This window comes from Prinia subflava, chromosome 7, assembly GCF_021018805.1.
Source record: "Prinia subflava isolate CZ2003 ecotype Zambia chromosome 7, Cam_Psub_1.2, whole genome shotgun sequence".
Taxonomy (NCBI): Eukaryota; Metazoa; Chordata; class Aves; order Passeriformes; family Cisticolidae; genus Prinia; species Prinia subflava.
The window spans coordinates 11,230,373-11,246,594 of record NC_086253.1 but is presented as its reverse complement, the minus strand read 5'-3'; the positions used below and the strand labels follow the sequence as shown (position 1 = coordinate 11,246,594).

Below are 16,222 nucleotides of genomic sequence, written 5' to 3'. Positions count from 1 at the left end.
TTTCTCCCTATAGTATTAGGGAGGGTGATTAAATAACCTTTTGTTTTTAACTCTTACTTGAATTGGAAGATTTATTTTTAACATGTTCTCTGTTATGAAATTTGACTAAATACTGAAATTCTAAAATAGCATAGAAGTTTTTGTGTTAAAAGCAATGAAAATCAGAGGTTATGATGTCAGAGTTACAAACTGTTTCTCTTGCTTAGATGTTTTGTCCCAGTCTTTGAATTTTTTGTGTGAAACTCGTATCTTCCTTTTTGCAAAAGAAATACCTATTCTATAAAAGTAGAGTGTATGGTATTACACTGGTGTTAGACTCTTAGAACAGCTTTGGTATTAGAATGTGATTTATGACTGGAATATCCTAAACTATTCACTGTTGCTGTGGAGTATTAACATTATTTTAGTTTTGTATTTCATGATGTTCCATTGGGTCTTGGATTTTATTCAGTATAATATTAAATTACTGCCGCAAGCATAAAACACCATTCTGTTACAATTATTTTGAGAAATCAGCAAAAAACTTCTCTCCTGCTGGTATTTTTCTTTCCAGAGGAAGCTGGCCAAGACCCAGAGCAAATGTTTCATTGTTTAGTATGAGAATCGTGTATAGAGTGGATCTTAAACTCTTAGTGCTTGCAGATGCTGCCTTTTATGTAAATGCTTAGCTTTTTATAGCATCATGTAATTCATTAATCCTATTTTGGAAGAGTGTTAATCCTACAACATATAATACATTTAAACTTGTAATAACACAGCTAACTGCTGCTTTTCTCCCTGTTATATTTTCCCAGATGTTGACTTACTTTGCTGCATTTGAGGTATTCTTTGAAGAAAATCTGCCAAAGTTATTTGCCCACTTCAAAAAAAATAACTTAACTCCAGACATCTATCTAATTGATTGGTAAGACATTGAAGGTGTAATTACTAATTTGTGTGACATACAGCTCCGTGTCAGTATTCATGACAGAAACTGCAATGTTCTTACCTGCTTTAATATTCTTCTAAGATAATGGCTTTATTTTTTGTTCAATACTTGAGTTGTCAATCCAAATCATTCCCATATACTTCTGTGATGTTGAACATTTGCCTAACCTTTATTACTGTACTTGTGTTCAGTTGGAAGTTTATTTTGTAATACTGATGGATAGGACTGTTCATCCATATTTAGTGCCTGCTTGGATTGATTTCCTGAGAAAATTTGTCTGTTGCATGTGCAGGTGTGTACCAGGGTTGTCCATTCAGAAAATATTGCCAGTCTTGCATTTGAAATGTGTACTTTGTCCTGCACAGAGCAGGAAAAGTGTAATTAAAACATTTGTCCATACGACATAAAAGTCAAAGCTATAGAAAAGCTATTCCACTTAGCAGATGGGCAATTAGAATCTTTTTATTAGATGAAACTATCTTCACTTTAAGTTCCAGTATCATCAGGAACATTTTCCTTAGAGAGGAAAAAATACAAAGATCTTATTTGCACTTCTGCCAAATTTCAGTGAGGCATTATGCACTCCAAATGGAGTGTTTGCATTTGTGCCTATCAGACCTTGGTTTGGGGTGTTAAAAAGTCTCTTTTCAGCAAGACTTCATTGTCAGTTTTGGGATGACATGAAAGATATTTTGTGAAAAATCGGTTTGCCCTTACATTGTTGACAATTTCTTCTGTTTTCAGGGACCTGACAAATACCATAAGTAAAAGAATAAATGCCTGGTAGTAACAGCAGGAATTTTCTCCTGAGATTAATAAGCTATTCTTTTGGAAAATATTTGTAATGTTAATGCGATTTTACCTGAATGTCTCTGGCAGTACCCTGATCTGTAAGACCTAGTCAGTTAATTGGTAGCACTCAGCATGTTGCCCATCTCTTAGACAAAACCACATTTAAAGTAAATCAGTCCAATACAAGCTGGAAGTTTGAATACATTAATCTTCATAGGATCACTGAATTCCTGAGGTATTGGAACAGTCCTCTGAGATCATCTAATCTAAACCCACTGTTCAAAGCACAGTCAATTAGAGCAGCTTGCTCAGGACCTTGTCCAGTTGGGTTTTGAGTATCTTCAAGGAACAACACTCCACAGTCTCTTCATGCAACTCAGTGTTCAGCCACCCTTCTGGTTAACAAGATTTTTATTTTCTTGTGTTTAAAATGGAATTTTCCTGAATTTCATTTTGTGCTTGTTGGCTCTTGTCCTTTCACTGGATACAACCAGGGAAAGTCTGGTTCTGTCTTACTTTCATCCTCCTATCAAGTATATTTAGATATTTAGGTCCAAGCCATCTCTTCTCCCAGCTGAACAGTACCAGCCTGCCCAGCCTCTCTCTCTGTGTCACATGTCCAAACCTCCCAATACATTCATGGTGAGCTGGACGTGCTCCAGTATATCCACGGCTCTCCTGTACTGGGAAGGCCAGAGCTGCTTGTCAGTGCTGAGTACATGGTGACTGCCTTGGCATGCTCACGGTGGTGTTTCTTCTGCAGTCCAGAAGTTTGTGAATAATCTTTGCTAAAAGGCACACTGCTGGCTTGCATTCAGCTTGGTGTCCACCAGAACCTCCCTGTCCTTTTCTGCAAAGCTGCTTTGCAGCCAGTTGGCTTCCCAAAGACACTTGTACCTGGGCTTGCTTCCTACCCACGTGCAGGACTTGGCATTTCCCTTTGCTGAACTTCCTGTTGGCTCATCTCTCCAGTGTCTCAAGGTTGCTGTGGAGTGGTGTCAGCCACCTTTCCCAGTTTTGCATCACCTGCAAACGTGCTGTTGGTACAGTCTAACCCATCATCCAGGTCCTTAATGAAGACATTTAAAAATGTTGGATGTGTATCAAATCCTGGAGTCCGCTACCACTGGATTGGTTCGAAGCTGTACTGCATATACTTCAAATGACAACCTTCTGAGCTTGACAATTCCAGCCAATTTTCAGTCCACCTCACTGTCTGTTTATCTAATCCATACTTCATTGGTTCATCAAGGATTTTATAGGATACAGTGCTGAAAGCCTTGCAAACATCGAGACTCACAATGTCCATTCCTCTCCCCCCTTCCACCAAGCCAGTCATCCCATTGGATAAGCTATCAAGTCTGGTTGGGCATGATTTTGCTTTCACAAATCCATCCTGACTTCTCCCAATCACATTTTTGCCCATAATGCTGTTAAATAACCTCCAGGACTACTTCTTACATTACTTTCTCAGGGATGGAGATGAAGCTGACTGGCCTGTAGCTCCCTGGATCCTGTCTCTTGAAGATAGGAGGGACATTTGTTTCCTTCAGGTCCTCAGGAACTTCCCCTGATCACTGGGATGTTTCAAAGATAATTGAGAGTGGCCTCACAACAGCACTAGACAGTTTCCCCCAACACTTGTATATGCCAAATTTATTTAAATGTTCCCTAATATGATCCTCCTCCAGCAAGGGTAGGGTTTCCTTATCCTAGGCTTTTCCCCTGGTCTGGAGAACCCGAGATTCCTAAAGGCAAGTCTCAGTAAAGGCTGAGATGAAGGTGGCAGTGAGGTACCCCAGCTGTCTGCATGTCCTTGTCACCGGGTTCCCTGCCCTGTTCAGCAGTGGGCTCATGTTTTACTGAGTATTTTTTCTCCTGCTGATGGTAGGAAAGCCCTTCTTGTTGTCTTTAACATCCGTTGGTCAGTTCAGCTCCAAATGGACTTCTCGTGCTGCCTTTGCTTGATTTGCATGGCTTGTGGATGCCTGTTGCACAGAGGGTGGTGTAACGTGGGCTTTGTGTGACTTGGCTGTTACACTGGGATTACATTTTAATGCATCATGTGTAGGGGAATTGTTGGGGGCTGTAATGAACAGGCTCATTTCTCCCAACATTTAATGGGAGAAATACCATGTTCTCATGGTATGGATTCTATGACTGAAGGCTGAGAATGTTAAACTGAAGTAGATCTGTGCACAGAGAATAGAAAAAGTACTAGGATAAAGTAGAAGAGGAGAAAAAGAGCAGAGGCTGGTGTGCTCAGTGATAAGAGGAAAGATGTTGAAATTGTATTGCCTCAGTGTTGTGAAAGCCTGTGTGGGGAGAAAGCAACATCAGAATAAGATGACTGTGAACATGAGTAACTGGATAGACAACACTGAAATCACCAGTTTATTGTATTTTTAATGGACAATAATGTCAATAGCAGTCCAGAAATTACATCAGCCTGTCACATGATGAGGATGGTCACCTTAGCAGCAGAGACACAGACAAGGCAGAGAAATTTAATGCTGTCTTCACTTTGGTTTTTAACCATGATGATGTGCTTTGGCAGCCCCAGAGCCCTGAGCTGGAAGGCCATGGCTGTGAGGATGGTAAACTTCCATTTGACCCTGAACTTGTGTGGGATTTGCTGTTCCAGCCTGATGGTCTGTGGAGCCTGATGGGATTCGTGCAAGAACTGGCTGATATCATCATCAGACCTCTCTCAATGATTTTTGAACAGTCTTGGGAATCTGGAGAGGTTCCATTTGTCTGGAAGCTGACAAACATTGTCTTGATTTTCAAGGAGGGTGTCTCTGGAAACTAAAGGCCTGTCAGAGTCAGTAACTGGTAAAATTATAGAGAAGGTTATTCTGGGACATATTGAAAGACACCTGGAGGGTAGCACAGCCAGCACAGGTTCATGAGGTGAAAGTCCTGCTTCACAAACTTAATCTCCTTTTTGACAAGGTTACCCACCTGGTTGGGTAGATGTGATATTTTTAGACTTCAGTAAAGATTTTGATACCATCTCTCACAGTAACCTATCCAGATTGTGCAGCTGGGATGGGGAAATCCTAGATGTACAGATAGAGTGGGGAATGAGATGCTGGAAAGCAACACCCTAGGAAGGGACCTGGGCATCCCGGTCTGTGGCAAGTTGGACATGAGCCAGCCCTGCCCTGGCAGCCAGGAGGGCCAGCCCTGTCCTGGGGGGCATCAGGCACAGCAACAGCAGCCAGGACAGGGAGGGGATTGTCCTGCTCTGCTCTGCACTGGGCAGGCCTCACCTTGGGTGCTGAGGGCAGTGTTGAGTGCCACAATATAAAAAACAGTGAAGTGTTATAGAGTGTCCAAAGGACAGCAATAAGGATGGTGAAGGGCCTTGAGGGGGAGCTGTGTGAGGAGCAGCTGAGGTCCCTTGGTCTGTTCAGCCTGGGGGAGGCTGAGGGGAGACCTCACTGCAGTTACAGCTTCCCTGTGAGGAGAGGAGGAGGGGCAGGCACTGATCTCTGCTCTGTGGTAACAGTGCATGAAGCTGTGTCAAGGGACATTCAAGTTAAATATTAGGAGAAGATTCTTCTTCCCAGAGGGTGGCTGGGCCCTGGAACAGGCTCCCCAGGGAAGTGGTCAGAGCACCAAAGCTGGCAGAGTTCAAGAAGCTTTTAGACAATGCTGTCAGGCACATGATGGGATTCTTGGGGTGGCTCCTGTGCAGGACCAGGAATTGGACTCAATAATATTTGTGGCTCCTTTCCAACTCAGGGTATTATTAGTTGGATAGGAAGCTGGCCTATAAGGTGATTGCTATATAGGAGAAACTAAAATTGAGTGTCCTTACGGTACTGGCATGTTAATATTATGCTATCGTCTAACTTTACATTGTAAAGAAGAAATCCTGAGAAACAATACCAGAAGTTAGATACTTAGAAAAAAGACTGTTTTGACGGAAGGTTGAAGGTTTACATTTGCTTCAGCAAATTTGCTTTGATAGAATACTCTTTATTTTCTCTTTCTTTATTACTCTTTTATTTATTCTGTATTTTCTTGAGTAAATATTATGTGATTAGTTGTTCTCTCTTAGTACGAACATGAAACCAAACAAAAAAGAAAAAATTACTGATTTGTGAGTGAAGAACTGAAGTGATGAAGTCTCTGTTGAAGTGTTATTGAAGTCTTGAGGCATATCAGGTCCCCCTTTTGTTACCTCTGTGGGTGTTGCTAAGAGCACTTGAAAGAGACTTCAGTGAGGAGTGACTGTGGATGTGCTTCTCAAGGTCTTTGTATCAGTGAACTGACAATGAACATTTCTTGCTGACTACCTGCAGCAGGCAGCAATCCATATTCAAGCTGTTTATTTTAATTCCAAGGACAATTTACTGTGTTCCTTCCTATCCCTAGAGTTACAACACTGATCTTGCACAGGAATGTAGGCTATTTGAGACAGACCTGCCCAATACTGTATTAAACTTTTTCACACTTGTCTTGAACTACACAGCTCATACTGCTCTGTCCTCAATTTTGTTAGACAGTATTTATGTAAAACATATGTATTTTACTTAAATATGTATGTAAATGTATTCATATGTGTGTGTGTGCATACATACATGCACATATACTTTCTACTTCAAAATACTTTGATCCTGTAGGCAAGCAAGCAGATTCAGATTTTTTTCTTTAAATTGTCACTAGCAGTGTGTCTGCAGTGTATTTAAAGTCAGAGAAGAATATGGTACAGCATCGCTTTGAATAGGCAGAACTGTTGCTTGTAGGTAAAAATCTCTGTGAAACAGCCTTGCTCTAGCATGACTTTTATTTAAAATAACATTTGTCCTGAGCTCCAAAGGGATGCCTGCTGCTATTCCAGTGGCTGGTGTGGTTACTGTGCAGGCATGTGTGCAGTAAATCTCAGCGGGTGCAGCCTCTGGGAGGCTCCAGTAGCCAGTGCTGCACGGACCAGTTGCTGGGAAACCTTCCTGCTCCTGCCACAATTAGAGTGGAGACAACTAATCTGCTTTGTGCTTCTTCCTGTAACCTGTGCTGCAGGGAACAGCAGTAAAATTGGTGTGCTTAAATCATTTTTGAAGGGATATGTTCCAAGAAAAGTAAATGCTGTAGGTGGGCCCAGCTGTGCAGGTTTTCTTGGAGCTGGTAGGGGACTTAGGGAGGAGAACCCCCCTGCCAGTTTAGTCCCACTGCTGCCTTCTATGATGGGAAAACTCCAAGGACTGAGCAGTTTAATTAAAGGTACTGTGACATGATTATCGACATTATTATTACTGCCACAAGTAAAGCATCTCATTTTAAAAGGACCGCTGTGCTTTAAGCCAAAGCGCCAACTGATAAATCTTGTAGAAAGAATTCAAAAACTATACAGGTTTTTATTTCTTTTGGTGAATAGAAAGGGGATCAAGTATGAAAAAGCCATAAAGAGCAATGTGCAGTCAGGTTCACAAAGAACAGAGGGGAAATAGCCTATCTGAATAACCCAGTTTTGGCCTCTGTCAGCTGATGTTCCACAGGCTCTTGTGAGCAGAGTAGAATGTGGATTTGCCAAGGACACATGCTGTCTATTTATGGCCTGCTGCTGCTGTACAAACACCTCTTTATCCCTACTCAGGGAAATGATTTTGGCAATAATTCTAGCCAAGGGCTGTGTTTGTACTGATGGATTGATCAGTGGTTCTTTAGTATAACATGGACTTTGTTAGTGCTCCGTGAACATGAACTTTCTACTGACACCATGTGCTTGATAGAAGTCCAAGCCACTTTGTGGGCACTTCTAGTAAAGTATGTGCAAGTTTGCTTTCTGTTACTTTGAGAAAAGCATAGTCCACACCCCCAAAATGCTCTCTTGCAGTCAGCATTTTATATGAAATAGTATTTACTTTTCTTTTTTCCAAATAAGAAACCAAGTGAGCATTTCTGGGTTTCTTTAGACTGTAACGATTTTAAAATGTACAGACATGGAAAAGAAATGTGTAGTGCCAGAATACATAAGATCTAATTTGCATCAATGTTGTGTGTGAGTTGCCAGTCCAAAATCTGACCTACCTGTCTGCATTGCTCTAGCTAATATCTTATAAAGACGTTTTAATTAGAAAGAAAAGAGAAAAAAGGAGAGGGGGCAAGAAAAAGCGAAGGAAAGAAGCATGGAGCTTGTGATTATTGTGGTAGCAGTGCTTTGCTTTCTTGATGACTTTATGGTCATGTGCTTTCGCTGTGAGCAGCAAACCAGCCAGGACTTCATGCATCTACCTCAAAGTACACCAGAAACAGGGCTGGGGAGGAGCAGAAGCATCTGGTGCTTCTTTTCTTCCTCTTCCAAGCAGTGAGAGGCCAGGAGTCTGCACCTGCATTGCTCTGACACTGCACATCTCTGTGAGTTAGCTGTGCTGTCTGCATCTCTGAATTAGAGGGGGCTGGAAGAGAGCTGCAGACAGAAATGACAGGACAGCGACAGCAGGTTGTGTGCAAGGAGTGTGCCAGTGCTGCTGAAAGAGGCTGCTGGGACTGCCTCATGTGGCAGCTGCTTTGTTACTCCAATAAATTCCAGCTCAGCTTCAGACCAGTAGCTCAGGTATCTAATAAAAAAATGTCTTTCAGTAGGAAATGTTTGAAGGGATGAAATGCTATATCTGTTCTGAGCAGTGATTCCTACTGACCTTTTACTGCTTATTCTGGGGGGCCCAGTCTCTGCTGTTTGGGCTTGATGCATCAATTCCATGCAAATATTAATGAAAGTTAATTGCCTTGGTAAGTTCCTGCAAATGGCACTTCCTTCCAAACTATGAAGAGCTCAGTGACGAATACCTGACTTGATGTGACAGGTTTTTTGATGCAAGAAAATCCTTTCATACAAAAGCAGTGTTCTGATAAATAGGTTCTTTCTTTTGACAGTTAATTTTCTGCATAGTTTGAGGTTTAATACAAATGGGTTATTCAGATGAGGTCTGAATCACGGCAGAATAATGGCTTTTGTGAATAAAAACAGGTCCATAAAGTTGGCATTGTTACTTATCTTTAATCAAGACTTGCTTCTGGCTGAGGGTTTGCCTGCTACTTGGTGACCAGGAAAGGACTTAGCTGAATTGCTTCCTATTACACTGTTCCTTTTTAATTGAAAACCTCTTGCTGTTTCCTGTGTGTGTGTAGAGACAAAAGTCTTAACTCTTCCATGTAGGTATTCTGTGGCAGTACAGTTTTATATGGTGTGTGACTGTACAAAAAGATTGAACGAGTGTATAAAGTAAATGAAGTCTGCAGTGCAGGACAGGCCAGTAACCCAAAGAAAGAGTTTGTATCGTGCTTGTTTTACATCTTCATGTATATGTGATGAACAAGTGTCTGGGTTTTTCATCCCAGACCTATACTTTTTGTTAATTTATTTTTGTAATCCTAACTTAGCTTTTTGGAGAACAGATTGAAAATGTTTCTACTTGTTTTCAAAAAATTGCAATGAGATATAAAAATAGGAAAACCGGTAAAATCCCAAAGATCACAAACCTGCAATTCACTTGTCACCTGAATTTGTGCAAATGTTAGTTTTATCAGGATATTAATAAAATTAATATCTTTTCCCTTTTTTCTAAAGTGTGGTGATTTGCAAAGGAGCCATATACTTAATGACATCATTCAAATAAATTTTTACATAGTAAAAAGCAGATAATGCAGAAAACCTTTGATTATTAGACTTTGCTGTGAAAATATATTACTGCATATTCTATACCTATATATGTGTATATATCTGTTCCATTTAATCTTTTTAGTGTAGTTCCAGATTTCCCAAATAAAAAACTGGAGGAGATAGAGGGTAGTTTTAAATACACGAAAACTACTGTTCAATTAAGCATACTTGAAAAGGAGGTTTTGTCAAAAGCTGTGGGAAGGTTTGATTGAAACTTGAGCCTTTGCTGACCTCTGCCGGGGAGAGAATTCCTTGCAGTTTTACAGAGATTTTTGTGCAGGGCATCTGTGGAAAAGTTATTTCTGAATTCTGAGGGGAAAAGCCACTGTAACTCTGTTCCCTTACATACTGTAAATGATTCCAGGAAACTTAATTCTCTTTGCTTGCAGTTAGCTCATGGTTGGCGGCAGTGCTCCCGCTCTGCTGTGCAGCGAGGTGTTGCATCAAGGAGAGAGGGGGAACAACCTTTTGTTTGTGGCTGCAAGGCTGTCAGCACTGTGGTGAAGGAAGAACTGTGCTCATGTAGTTAATGAGGACAGAGCTTTAGCAGCTTCTGGTATTGCCCTTTCTCTTTGGGGATCACATCCATACAGGCACACAATCACTTATCACCACTGTCTGCACCTGCACACACCTGCACATCCTGCCTTGCCTGCTTCTCTCAACTCAAAGGAGTTCAAGCTGATCCTTCCTCCAAAACTCATGCTATCCTTACTTTGCCAGTCAATCAAGCCTGGAACACAAGAGTTAATTTTACTCATCTCCTTTATCTGAACCACAAAATTTGCATTGCAGTTTGTCTTGAGGTTCCGCTTTTTGAGCTTTTGCAACTAAACCCGCATCAATTCTCAGCTCTGAAGTGATGATTAAATAGGCCTTTGATTATAGCTGAGTTCATTACATGCCTGTTATAAAACTATGTATATTGTTTCTTCTGTTATGATCCAAGAAAATCAAACTTAGAGACCGTGCCTTAATGGTTGTGCAATTTTATAGTTTCATGGAATGGTGTGCTACAACTAACTGAAGCACTTCTGAAATATAAAAAGAACTATTCAATTACAAATACTTGAGAAGCCTCAAACTTAACTGCTGATTGGTGTGTGTACCTCTGTGAGTATCCAAGGCTTGTCCAGTAACTCTGAAAATTTTGTTCTGCCTTTCAGGATATTCACATTGTACAGCAAATCTTTGCCACTAGACTTGGCTTGTCGTGTCTGGGATGTGTTCTGCCGTGATGGAGAAGAGTTCTTATTCCGTACAGCGCTGGGAATACTAAAACTTTTTGAAGATATTTTGACCAAAATGGACTTCATTCATATAGCTCAGTTTTTAACGAAGCTACCAGAGGACTTGCCTTCGGAAGAATTCTTCACATCTATTGCTGCCATTCAGATGCAAAGTAGAAACAAAAAATGGGCTCAGGTAAAGAGGATGTCAGTATTTGGTAACTGATGATTTCACTCCACTCATGAAAATGGGGTTTGGCAATATCTGGAAGAATGTTCTAGCAGAGCTAGATTGATTTTATGGGTAGCTAAGACTGTGTAGCTCACTCGATGCTTTTAGAGTACATTGAGTGGATTCCCTCAGCTTAATCTCCTCTGGAAAGGGAGAGCTCAGTCAACATTCAAAACTGAAATATTGAATGAAATTTATGAAGTAAAAAGTCACACAACTTTGAAAGTTTATTAATTACAAAGGCTGCTGGCAACATTGCAACTTGATACTTAAAAGCAGAAATCCACTCTCTGGGAGAGGATGGCAATTTGTCAGGACACACATCATACAGTCAATTTAATCATCTTAAAGATCTCTGCTCTGCCTAATTTTGGGCTCTGCAGAAGTGATTGCCTCTCTGACTTCTTTATTGGGATTTAGTATGTGATTTCAGAAATTGTTTCACTGCTGTAATTTCAACTAAATTCCAGTTTAAAGAAAAAAGATGTGTCATCTGATGTGGAAATCATCAGGGACTGTAGCAGCCATTCATGTTTGAGAGTGGAAATTCCCTTTTTTTTCTTCTTCTTTGTTCAAAGCAGCAACACAGCCCACTTTGTCATCCCATATAGAGCTCTGCCCATTTTATCCAAATGCCTTTTTGCAGAGAAGGTGAAAGGTGGTGTTAAACATTGTGGTTGGGGTCATTCAGCAGCAGCTGGGTGTTTCTGGCTCTTTCCTGGGGTAGCAGTGCTGTAGGTGCTGGGGACTGGCAGCTTTCTCTGTGAGATGAGCATTTCTAACCTTCCCTGCAGGAGTGGCTCCACAGGGTGTTCAGTTGTCTCACCCTTCTTGAACATGTCGTGTGTGCACGAGGATTGCATTCCAAATAAATTCCCAGCCTGCTGCTGCATCCCTCAGGGGAAGGAGAGATAGGGGTCCTGTTCTGCCAGGCACCCCAAATAACAGCTTCAGAAGTGTGTGCTGGGGGAGATGGAGGTTAAACCTCTGTTAATTCTGTTTCTATCCATGTCACAAGGACTTACTGGAGAGATCTCCTGTCAATTCTCTAAATTTAATTAATTGATAGTTTAAATAGTACTGCTCAGACATAATTGGAAACCTTTGGAATGAATTATTGAGTATTTTTTTAAATCTAATGCTTTTCTTCTCTCTCATTTCTTGACATGTCTAGATACTGGCTGCTCTGCAGAAAGATAACCGGGAGATGGAAAAAGGAAGTCCTTCACTCAAACGTTAGCGCTGGGTTTGCCTCCAGTGACTCCCAGGAAAAATGCTAAAGTGGCAAAAGTATTGATTACTGTTTGACATGTACGAGCCTGCAAATCAAAGTGTTAGTTCAGAGTTCTATTTAGTAGTAGAATAGCCTCAAGGGGGAGAGAAGAAAAATGAGGAGGAGGAGTGGAAAAAAAAAAAGAAAGAAGAAAGGAAATTAGGGTGTAAACCCCTTATGAATTAAACCTAGGCTTAGCCTTAAACTTTTTGTGGTATGAGCATATGCTGTGGAGAGCGTTACACATTCTGTACTTCTGATGAGGGCAGTGAAACAAAATAATATCAAGGGTTTGGGGTTTTCTAAATTTTTTTTCTTAGATTTTTTAAAGACTGGACATTCAGCAATGTTGGTTGCTTTGACAGCTATTCCCGTTTCATTCTTAGGCAGGATATCTTTCCAATACCTGTAACAGTAGCTGGATCTGGATTTTAGATAACTGGTGCTGGAATTTTAAATGATTTAAGGACCATTTCTTTAGAAATGCTTCTGATTTTATAGGCTGTGGGTCCCATTTACCAAAGAAATCATGTAGACATAGAACTACATTCCTTTCTTTAATAAAGAAAAGTTTAAGTAGAAAGTAAGCTTGGAAGAGAAGTCAAAATAGCAGTGCAAAACTAATTATTCTTCAAAATGCCTTGGAAATTTATTTTTCCAATCTGGATGCATATGGAGGAAGTTCCATCCATCAGTCTAGATTCCAAACTCACCAAGAGGGTTCTGATATTGAGGTGGCATCATTTCCCAGTTGTACTCTCTCTCCTCTGTTTAAGCCAAGGTCACATACTGCTAAATGGATGTTTCCATTTGTCCTCTCCTGTGGCACTGCTGTTTCGGGATGTTCTTGCCTGCCAGCTGCTTACTCATGTGCCATGTGTCCAGTCATGGAGATAAAACTGGACTTAGCAGGTAAACTGAGAAATGGTTAAAAGCGATTTTGGTGGCTCCTTCAAACCCAGCTTTGCTCACTGGCAGGACTAAGTAGGAAGGGTGGTGGGGGAGCAGTTAATGTTTGCCAGTGTTGCTGCTGAAAAGAAAAGATTTTGTGGAATCTCCTGAAGCTGCTGCTGCCACAGTGGGAAAGTGATGTGGAGCTGATCCATAGAGTGACAAGGGAAAGAAGTTCATTGGGAATTGTGCCACTGGAATTAAGTACAAGCTGTCATTTCTGAGCATTCTATCCGGCTTCTAATACATGAGAGCAAGGTACAGCAGCTGTTACATAAATCCCTCATACGTCTTAGATCTTCTCTGCATTCAGGTGAATGTTGAAGGGCAAATCATGAGTGCCTCTGATTTACAAGAATGTTTATTGCATAGCGTGTAGTGTAAAACCTATTTTATACTAATGATGATCACTGAAAAGGGAAATGTAACAGAAGCAATATTTGTGTTAGCTGTGAACAGGCGTTACTAAATCCTCCAGCTGTATGGTCGGCGGTTTTCCAGTGCTCTCCAGCTGGTTTATGCTGATTATTTTGGCATTGGCTGAATAAAACCAAGAAGAATAGTTGCACACTGCTCAAGTCAAGGACTGTGGGACATAATCAAAACCCTGTCCTTTGGTACAGACATGATTTCCATGAGGGATAATTTGATTGTAATATTAAGAAGAGTTAGAAGAAGATTCCCTGGTGAGACTTTGAAAAATGTGTAAAGCAAATGCAGCCTGCAAGTCCAATACCTCATTGACCTCTTCTCCTGTCCACTTTGTGTAGCTGATGTAATGGATGTGGATTTTTGTTGGTCATCTTAATTCCTCCACAAGACATCACCTAGGTCATCACTTACTGAAAATAGACATTAAGATGTGATAGAAAACACGTCAATTCACCCAGAATTTGTGCAGTTTGTCCTCCAGTGACTGGTACTTGTATGCTCCATTGCTTTGAAGTGCAATAGCAAGCAGGAAGGTCAGTAAGTGTTTTTTAATATTCCTTTTTCTATTGCTACAACAAATATGCCTTTCTATGAAGAATACGAGAGGCCTACCATCCGAAACATTTGCACTATGCTTTTAAACGGTTTATTGAACACAGAGATCACTTTTTCCTCAATACACTTCATGTTTAGGTGGTACTGTAACTGGCTTTGTGATTTAAGTCTTCATTGCAACTACATTTGTGTTTTCTTTTAAAGCAAGTCTTCAAGTGTGGCTCATTTGTCTGGTTAAAAATGCATTTTTTTAGCTCCTAGGTATCTTGGCAGCCATGGACAAGCCTGTTCTTTTTCTCCTCTCAATAAGATGTTGAATGTAACAGTGACAGTGGGCATAGCTGTGGGGAAAAGGCCTGCTGCAACACTTGTGCACTGTTTGTTACTTGCAAATGTAATTACTTGGTTTTGTGATTTGATCTGTTCTTAGAAGTTGTATATATTTTCTAAATGATTTCTTTGTGTATATAAGGTATGTTCTTTAATGAAGAAACAGCAATGCAATAAGGAGCTTTGCACAGTTTGTTTTCAAACAAAATACATGTGAAAAAAACTTCACCTGCCTAAACATGCAATTATTTCAACTTCTCAATAACTTGATTTGAAGGTAATGCTTGAATTTTGATAAAAACAGAGCTGAATAGTAATGGCATAGAATTTCTTGCCACTGAGCTTTTCAAGTTTCTTGCAGTATACCAAATCTCTTAATTAGCTAATACAGAAATCTTCTTTTAAAAATTCAGGGAATTGCATTTAAAAATTGACAATTTTATTGTTCAGGTACTTGAAAGTATCTGAAACAAGATGCATGAGATTTTCTTTCATGAAGCAAATGTCCCCATCAAGCAAACTTTTTTTTCTTCATGGGTTTAAAGAAAAATAAAACTGCTGCAATACATGAAAAGTACCACTGTACATGCAGCAGAGAGAGAAACCAGACAACTCCAACCAGCTTTGGGATTCTTTATAATCTGCACTTTATAATAAAGCAGTTTTGCAACTTCAATCTGCAGTCAGTCATTAATGTTATTTCATTTAGTAAACCACTTCATTTGGAAAAAAATGGTACATTGTAACGGCCTATTTTTGAATGTTTTAAAACAAGAATGATATATAGAGAAGTGTTGGTACATCATGTTTAAATCAGGTTACGTAGTTACCACGTTTGCTTTGTTTAGATATGTGTATCAAACTGGAACTTTTTTCAACTGTAAATATATGGTTTTGTTAAATAAAGTCATGTAAACTTATCCTAATCAACTGTTGTCAGTGTAATTCAGATATGAAAATTCCAGTACTGGTCTTTTTCTTCACAGGTGGCTTTAGGAGTTTTTGTCTGCTCAAAAAGAGGACTTGGGGCCATTTGTGTATTGAAGGTTGAGGACTTGTTACTGATGCTTTCCAAGTTCTCATGCTAAAATACCTGTTAAATTCCCTGAGACATTTAGAAGATCTGATACTTACTGTGCCTGTGGTTTTATCCCTTTTCCTGTGTCTTTCTCTGGACTACGCCTGAGGTCTGACAAATGTATTATGAATTGTAAATACATCTTTGTGACATGCACAGAACTCAGGAATGCTTAAATACCTTATGCTGGCTTTGAAAAGAAGAAATTTTAGTTTATTGCAAATTCATAATCACAAAGCATTTTTGTGCTCAAGGAAGTATTGTTTTACTTCTGACATAGGCATAACTTCTGAACTTACAGTGGAGAAGCTTCCTGTTGCTGAAGTGAAAAGAGGTAGAAGGACCAAATAAAAGAGGAGAGAAGGCAGTGAGTACCTGGGTGTGTGCTGAATGCAGTGCCTTGGCTGCCATGGTTCTGGTTTATCCAGCGAGCAGCTGTCCCTCTTCTTTCACTGAAGTCTCTCCTGATGTGCAGAATTAGCATGTGAAATCACATTGGTTCCAGCACCGATTTGATACTGAAAGAGATTTATATTGTATCTGTTACAGGAGTTGCACACCTTTGTTCAAACCCAGATGTACTTTACTTGTTTTCCCAAATAATAATTCCAAATTATTCTTCAGCCATGTGCAGCAAGGAAGGAGGAATTTGCTTTCTGGCTTTTTATCTGAACTCCCCTAACAAGTAGGGGTCAGCCCAGCACAGTGACATTTCTGAGTTTTCCATAGTGACACTTCCATAGTGACAGC

General features: G+C 40.2%; 1 protein-coding gene across 3 annotated transcripts in view; it reads left to right on the top strand.

The window, feature by feature from the left end:
* Positions 1-15,314, top strand: part of TBC1D14 (TBC1 domain family member 14) — a 62,327-nt gene extending 47,013 nt beyond the window's left edge. For all 3 annotated transcript variants that reach the window (XM_063401582.1, XM_063401583.1, XM_063401584.1), the window contains 3 exons: positions 795-904; positions 10,559-10,817; positions 12,028-15,314. In XM_063401582.1, the coding sequence (XP_063257652.1) occupies positions 795-904; positions 10,559-10,817; positions 12,028-12,093 (435 nt within the window). In that variant the 3' untranslated portion in view covers positions 12,094-15,314. The remainder of the gene's footprint in view (positions 1-794; positions 905-10,558; positions 10,818-12,027) is intronic.
* Positions 15,315-16,222: the final 908 nt, after the last annotated feature.